The 7,704-nt window shown below is 45.0% G+C and overlaps 2 protein-coding genes across 2 annotated transcripts in view; one reads left to right on the top strand and one right to left on the bottom strand.

Moving 5' to 3' along the window:
* The window catches only part of KBTBD4 (kelch repeat and BTB (POZ) domain containing 4), a 9,858-nt gene extending 8,718 nt beyond the window's left edge, over positions 1-1,140 (bottom strand). The window contains exon 1 of the mRNA XM_014950178.1: positions 1,036-1,140. The gene's annotated coding sequence lies outside the window, so the exon portion shown is untranslated. The remainder of the gene's footprint in view (positions 1-1,035) is intronic.
* On the top strand, positions 7-6,841 carry NDUFS3 (NADH:ubiquinone oxidoreductase core subunit S3). The gene is made up of 7 exons (XM_014950201.1): positions 7-45; positions 154-219; positions 1,095-1,192; positions 1,457-1,606; positions 3,771-3,896; positions 4,186-4,305; positions 6,591-6,841. Exons 4-7 carry the CDS (start codon positions 1,556-1,558, stop codon positions 6,756-6,758), a joined length of 465 nt encoding a protein of 154 aa, XP_014805687.1. The 5' UTR covers positions 7-45; positions 154-219; positions 1,095-1,192; positions 1,457-1,555; the 3' UTR covers positions 6,759-6,841.
* Positions 6,842-7,704: the final 863 nt, after the last annotated feature.

The following is a 7,704-nucleotide window of genomic DNA, read 5'->3' as shown; positions in this document are numbered from 1 at the left end:
TGTTGGCGGCGGCGGCGCGGGGGCTGGCGCGGGCGGCGCGGAGAGGTGAGGCGGAGGGGGGGCGGTGGGGCCTGGTCAGGCCAGGCCAGGCCCGGCCTTGCCCGTGGGTGGCGGCCTGGCGGTGGGTGAGACACGGTCCGTTTCTCTCCGCAGCTGGTGCAGGCCCGGCGGCGGCGGTGCAGGCCCGACTGACGGGGAGCTCCACCGCGGAGACTCGCCGTAAGTGAGCGGGACCGGGGGCTGGAGGTCGGGGTTAGGGAGGGGGAGGCCTGCGCTGGTGTCCCTGTCCCGCTGGGGCCTGTGGCTGCCCTCAGGAAGGGTCTGCCCCATCACGTCCCTGTTTTGGGGGGAAGAGGTTGGTGCCCGTCGCGTATAAACCTGAATTTTGGGGCAGAAAAGCCTCCCTGTTGCCCCCTATCTCCTGCCGGCTTGTGCTGTGCCTGGGTAACAGCTTCACCACCCTGAATCTTGAGGAGTATTTGGAATCATAACCAAAAAAACCCCCAAAACCCCATCCAACACGGGGTCCCAGGGTGTTTTGGTTATGAGGGGGTTGCGTAGGTGCTGGCACATCAAACAAAACCAGGATAGTTCTCTCTAGAAAAAAAAATAGATCCTTTCTAGGCCCAGGCTGAATGCCATGAGCAGTGCCTGAGTTCAAACCGTTCTGTCATCTCTGCCACTCTCTTTTTTTCATCTTGTTACTTGCTGCCCCATCATTTTGTTGGGCTGTTCCTCTGGCTGTGTTTACAGTGCAGAAAAAAATTCTGTCTGGCAGTGACACGAACTTCCTTCCTTATCAGAGTGTCTAGTTCCATGCTCTGTATACCACAGCACACGTATGTTGCCATAGTCCTGTCTCTATTGCAGCATATATATTCTGCTATACCTATATGTGGTGTTTAGCTTCAGATTTACCACAAATAAAGTGTGCAGGTTTCCTGAACCTGAAGCTGCCTGGCTTCTGCCAGAGCTCCTGAGAGATAGCTGGACTAGCTAAAGGGATTTCACTAGGAGATGGGAATTACTACTCACCTTTCTGTAGCTTTCCGTATTCTCTGCCATAATCTTGGGAGCTTTATTTTTCTCTTTAGCCACCGTCAGACCAAAAAATGAAGTAGAACAGAAGCAGCTATGTGCTTTTGGAGAGTACGTGGCTGAGATTCTTCCCAAGTATATCCAGCAAGTACAGGTGGGTGCTGCTTGAGTAATTTTTCTTGTTGGGGGGACAGGACCCAGCAAACATGCTACTTGTTTGTTAGCTGTTTTCAGAAGTTGGGGAAGAAGGACTGCCAGAATCACATGAATGTTACTGCTATTATTACGCCCCTTTATCTGATGTCTTTATGTGTTTGCTGTATCATAGACTCTCTTTGTTTTGGTGTTCCGCTAGATTCAGTGTAACGTTCAGTCCTGTTGGTGTTTGTGCTCATGCCCTTGCCACTGTTTTCATCAGGTGACCTGTTTCAATGAGCTGGAACTTTTGATCCATCCAGATGGCATCATTCCAGTTCTGACCTTCCTTCGAGATCACACCAATGCCCAGTTCAAATCCATGGCTGACTTGACGGCTGTGGATGTCCCATCTCGGCAGTACCGCTTTGAGGTAAGAACTCAGAGGTGCAGGACTTGGAGAGCTTCACGAGTGCTGATGGCTGTGGGTGCTTTTGCAGCTCTGACCACATTTTTTGCTTTCTGACAGTGAAAAGAAAACCCATGCTGAAATGCTGGGTTTCATTTAATCTGTTAGTTATAGAAGCAGTAGCAGAACTGATACTGCGTGGGTTCTTAGTCTGGCTTGCCTTTTGTGCTCTGTTGAAAGTCTCTTTTTTTTGTTTGTTTTCTTTTTTGGTTTGGGTTGTTTTTACCAAAGTGTCTTGAGACTTTCTGGCCAGATGTGAATTGGTGCTCTTCCTTCTTCCACTTAGGCCTGTCAGTTGCTGTTGACACAACTGATCATGTTTTCCTTTAAATCTCATCAATCTTTTCAACAATTTTCCTCTTTAAAAAAAAAAGAAAACAACTAAAAACAAAGACAAACTATTTAGTTGCTTTGAAATCATTCCCTGAAAGTCAGGACCGAATAGGAGATGAGGCAGATCTTCAGAAAGCTCTCAAAAGATTTTGGTCACTGAATTTCCACTGACTTTCAGTGAGTATTGGAGATGTGGTTCCCACAGATGCTTTGGAAAGTCTCGCCGTGTAGCTTTTCAGCTGCAGAAAAGTTGCACCTGCAAACAGACAAAGAAAAGATACATCTTTGGGGAAACCACAGCCTCGGCTTATTGTCTTCTCACCTACTATTAGAAAGCTTTATTCAGGGTATTGTTACAAAGATGTTATTTTAGTTTAACTTGGGAAGATCTGTAAAAGACGGTGGCAAAAAACACCTAGGGCTCATAGGAGCCCTGTGCTCTAGGAGGCTGACTGTGGTTTAGGCAGCCCTGTGGACGAAGAGATATCTGCCCTCCCTTGGCTAATCTGGGCAGAGTGTCTCTTGGGCAAGAGAAGTGAATTGGTAGATTTTTAGTTCCCAGTGAGTAACAAAGATAATGAAAGGTAGCTGATTTATTTTCCCCCTTTGGTTTATCTTGTGGTATTAAATCGCGTACCACCAGCTGCTCGGAAAGCGAGGGGTGGCAGGTTTGCCTCACCTTTATTGGCTAATCAGATGTCTGTTGTTTTCAAATATAGCTCCTTTATGCTTTGCTAATAACAGCTTCAACATAACTCATGATTAGGCAAAAATCCTGAGACTTTTAGAGTTTCTTTAACTCAAAGGCTTCCATCTCTGAAGAAGTTGAAGATTTTTTTTTTAATTCAGGGCTTTTCTTTCCAAAATCTACATTCATAGAAATAATAGAAGTGTAGACCTTAATGAATTCACCTTTGGTAGCCATCTCTAAAGCGGCAGTATCTGAATTCACCTTTGGTAGCCATCTCTAAAGCAGCATCTCTAAAGTATTAAACAAGGCTACACAATTTCTTAGAAAGGTCTGGGTTTGGTTTTCTTCAGTCTGCTTGTAGTAAGTATTCTGCTCCCCCTGGAGGTTCTAGTAATCCTCATAAGCAGCCTTTAGAGCTTTAGAGCAGCCTAAGAGTTAGAAATTTTCCCTGCTATCCAGCTACTTTGCTGAAAATTAAGTGTATTTCTTAGCTTTTTCCCACTGGAGACTGAGAGTAATTGATAGCCGTTTTCTTTGTGAAAGACTATTGCCAAGTGTCTCCATCCCTACAGTATTCTCTATTTTTAATATTTAGTATCCTTCTTTACTTCAGCTCTTGTTTTCTAACTCTCACATCATTTTTGTTACGCTTCTAAGGACCAAAGCACTAAGCTGTTGGAACCTTGGCTGTACTGGTATCTTTTAGTGCCCAGTGCTGAATGTGATTCTGCTGATAAAGAATATTTGAAATAGCCTTCGTGTGCCTCTGCTTAGCCAGTACTGTACTGCAAAGGGATTCTTAAACGCCGTACAAGACCGGTGCCTTCTTTCAGTATTCTCTATTTTTAATATTTAGTATCCTTCTTTACTTCAGCTCTTGTTTTCTAACTCTCACATCATTTTTGTTACGCTTCTAAGGACCAAAGCACTAAGCTGTTGGAACCTTGGCTGTACTGGTATCTTTTAGTGCCCAGTGCTGAATGTGATTCTGCTGATAAAGAATATTTGAAATAGCCTTCGTGTGCCTCTGCTTACCCAGTACTGTACTGCAAAGAGATCCTTAAACGCCGTACAAGACTGGTGCCTTCTTATATTTGGCTTCAGATTGTGTACAATCTCCTGTCGCTGCGCTTCAACAGTCGGATCCGGGTGAAGACGTACACCGACGAGCTGACACCCATTGACTCAGCAGTCTCCGTGCACAAGGCAGCAAACTGGTATGAAAGAGAGGTGAGTGCCATTGTCCTTGGGAGCAGAGATTATATGGAGAGGGGCTGCGTGTGTTTCCCTGATTAAACTGATCCCCAGGGCCCTGAGAAAGAAAGAGAGGAGCGTTTCCCTGGCTGCCTTTTCAGAGTAGGAGATAAAAGGGTGTTTGATTTGCTTTTGAATGAGTTCCTGCATCAGTTTCACTGGCACCGCACAAAGCCAGGCATGTAACTGAAATTCTATAGACGTAATACGTGAAGGTTTTCTTTTTTTGTTCTAATCTAATTCAACTTGGCTGCTTTTCATTTAGGTTTGGGACATGTACGGTGTTTTCTTTGCCAACCACCCTGATCTAAGGCGAATCCTCACAGACTATGGATTTGAGGGCCATCCTTTCCGGAAGGACTTCCCGCTCTCTGGTTACGTGGAGGTAGGAGATGTGCCCATGTCTAAAGTTACCAAATATCTCTGATACTCTTCGTTTCCCTGGCTGCCTTTTCAGAGTAGGAGATAAAAGGGTGTTTGATTTGCTTTTGAATGAGTTCCTGCATCAGTTTCACTGGCACCGCACAAAGCCAGGCATGTAACTGAAATTCTATAGACGTAATACGTGAAGGTTTTCTTTTTTTGTTCTAATCTAATTCAACTTGGCTGCTTTTCATTTAGGTTTGGGACATGTACGGTGTTTTCTTTGCCAACCACCCTGATCTAAGGCGAATCCTCACAGACTATGGATTTGAGGGCCATCCTTTCCGGAAGGACTTCCCGCTCTCTGGTTACGTGGAGGTAGGAGATGTGCCCATGTCTAAAGTTACCAAATATCTCTGATACCTGAGTTTCGGTACAGAGATGTGGTTGCTTCACAATCCTTTGTCTGAAAGGCACCGAGGGTGTTTCCCTTGTCCGTGTTCCAGAGGAGTTGTATAGATCTCCTGCCTGGAAGTTTGAAGTCATTACAAAGTGTCACCTGTAATAAGGCAGCCTAAGGCCAGAGACACTGAGCAGATTTCACGTGCTGTGTACCAAAGACATTTGTCAGGCAGAGAAAGTGTTTCTGCTTTTTACAATGTCTTCTGGAAGATTAAACTGTCTGCTGCAAGACTGGAGATTCCCAAAGGAATGAAGGAAAGGACTGAACTGATCTGAATGCAGTTGGAACTCCACTTTGAGTTTTTTATAGCCCAGATTATAAAACTCTAGTTGTTCCCAAAGGAATGAAGGAAAGGACTGAACTCATCTGAATGCAGTTGGAGCTCCACTTTGAGTTTTTTGTAGGCCCAGATTATAAAACTGACTCTTGCCAGTTAACAAATATTTACCTCTCTGTATCAAATCACAAGTGAGATGAGTGTGTTTGGTATCTGTCTAGCTTCAAATAAATGCCGTGCAGAAGCAGTGGTATTCAGTGAAGTTCTGAGACTGATTTGAGTCTCAGGAGAGAACTGTGAGGTTCTGCAAGCAACAGAGGGTTTTAAGAAAAATAGCAGTAACAGCAAATCCTCCAAGTGAAGAACTGACTCTTGCCAGTTAACAAATATTTACCTCTCTGTATCAAATCACAAGTGAGATGAGTGTGTTTGGTATCTGTCTAGCTTCAAATAAATGCCGTGCAGAAGCAGTGGTATTCAGTGAAGTTCTGAGACTGATTTGAGTCTCAGGAGAGAACTGTGAGGTTCTGCAAGTAACAGAGGGTTTTTTAAGAAAAATAGCAATAATAGCAAATCCTGCAAGTGGGGACCAGGCAGCATCTCCTGAGCTGTGGTTTGGAGATCTGGATGGGCATGGTGAGGACAAAGCAAAACAGTCAGAAGTGTCTGGTACTCACCTGCTTTTCACCCGGGTTGTCTTTCTATCCCATGTTCTGAGCATTATGCTAAGAAGCACAACTAAAACCAAACAAATTGAGGTATTATAAAGATTCATGAGAGCAGTCCCCAGCTATGCCAGGTGAATGGGCCACCTTATTTTGGTGGCTCAGGAGAAATTCCTTTGTCATAGGACAAACTAAATGTGTTGTTCCATGTGGACTTCATATGGACTGTAGGCCGGGCGTAACCACCTAATTTGGGTTGGTTAGGATACCTGTGGTATGTGGTAGCAAAGAGGAGGGCTTTCCTGGAGACTACAGAGGTCTGGGGACCAGGCAGCATCTCCTGAGCTGTGGTTTGGAGATCTGGATGGGCATGGTGAGGACAAAGCAAAACAGTCAGAAGTGTCTGGTACTCACCTGCTTTTCACCCGGGTTGTCTTTCTATCCCATGTTCTGAGCATTATGCTAAGAAGCACAACTAAAACCAAACAAATTGAGGTATTATAAAGATTCATGAGAGCAGTCCCCAGCTATGCCAGGTGAATGGGCCACCTTATTTTGGTGGCTCAGGAGAAATTCCTTTGTCATAGGACAAACTAAATGTGTTGTTCCATGTGGACTTCATATGGACTGTAGGCCGGGCGTAACCACCTAATTTGGGTTGGTTAGGATACCTGTGGTATGTGGTAGCAAAGAGGAGGGCTTTCCTGGAGAGTCCTGGTGGCATCTGGAGGGCTCTTGTGTAATAAAGGGGAGAACTGAAGCTGTGGCAGAGGCCTGTGGTGTAAGAAATAGGATTGCCTGTACCAGAGGGTGGTCTGGGTCATTACTGTCTGCAGCTAATTGCAGAGATGCCATGGGAACTGTATGAAAATGACTGGCCTGTGTCCTTTGCACTGTTCTAGGTGCGGTATGATGATGAAGTCAAACGGGTGGTGGCAGAGCCTGTGGAGCTATCTCAGGAATTCCGCAAGTTTGATCTGAATAGTCCCTGGGAGGCATTTCCTGCCTATCGTGCAGCTCCAGAACCCCTGAAAATAGAAGCAGGAGCCAAGAAAGAAGATGCAAAATAGCAGCAGAACGGAGCGGATGCACAGCACCATCCTTTCTGTTCTAACATAGTATTTATAATAATAAAAATTGATATGAGGTTCTCGCTTGTTGTGCTCACATGAATAATGTTTTCAAACTAGATGAAGAGCAGAGGGCGAGGGATGCTAATTTACAATCCAGATAATCCAACTGGTAGATGTTTATCTGCTGCTTGGAGTTCTAAGACACTGGCTTTGTCTTTTTGGTTTGCAAATTGAATGGAATATGAGGTTCTCGCTTGTTGTGCTCACATGAATAATGTTTTCAAACTAGATGAAGAGCAGAGGGCGAGGGATGCTGATTTACAATCCAGATAAACATCTACCAGTTGGATTATCTGCTGCTTGGAGTTCTAAGACACTGGCTTTGTCTTTTTGGTTTGCAAATTGAATGGAGTCCAGGTGTTCCCTGTGGCTAAGATTCTGTATATAAGCTGCTTCCACTGGCTGTCCCTGCTGGTGTAGATCCCAGCCCCAGTGCTCACGTTTCAGCTCCAAGGTGGGTGTCAGGAAGACCACAATAATACAGCAAACAGGCAAAGCTTTTGTAAATGGTTCTAACAATGTTGTTACTGGGACAATGCAAGACGTACCTGGATCCAGACCAAAACAATTGTGGAGATCTCTGCATTGTTTCCTCGGGAATTAAGTCAGTTCCCGTTCTGGCAGAAGAAGAAGGAGTTTGCAGGTGACCTCTCACGTGCAGCTGCCTCATGCTGGCTTTTTCTTCATAATCAAGCAGTCTGCTTTCTCCAGCATCTTCAGGCCGTGCTTTTTCCTGCCATCAAAAATATCTCCCTTCCCTTTTCCCATAGACAAAGAGCCTTTTTGTCACCATTCCAATAATTTTGGGCTGCGTGATATAATAGCATTACCACTATCTTTGCTCTTGTGGAAAATCTGAGCTCTCTCCAAAAAAAAGCTGGAA

The sequence above is a fragment of the Calidris pugnax genome, unplaced genomic scaffold (genome assembly GCF_001431845.1).
Source record: "Calidris pugnax isolate Ruff unplaced genomic scaffold, ASM143184v1 scaffold68, whole genome shotgun sequence".
Lineage (NCBI taxonomy): Eukaryota > Metazoa > Chordata > Aves > Charadriiformes > Scolopacidae > Calidris > Calidris pugnax.
This window is presented reverse-complemented; position numbering and strand designations above follow the sequence as displayed.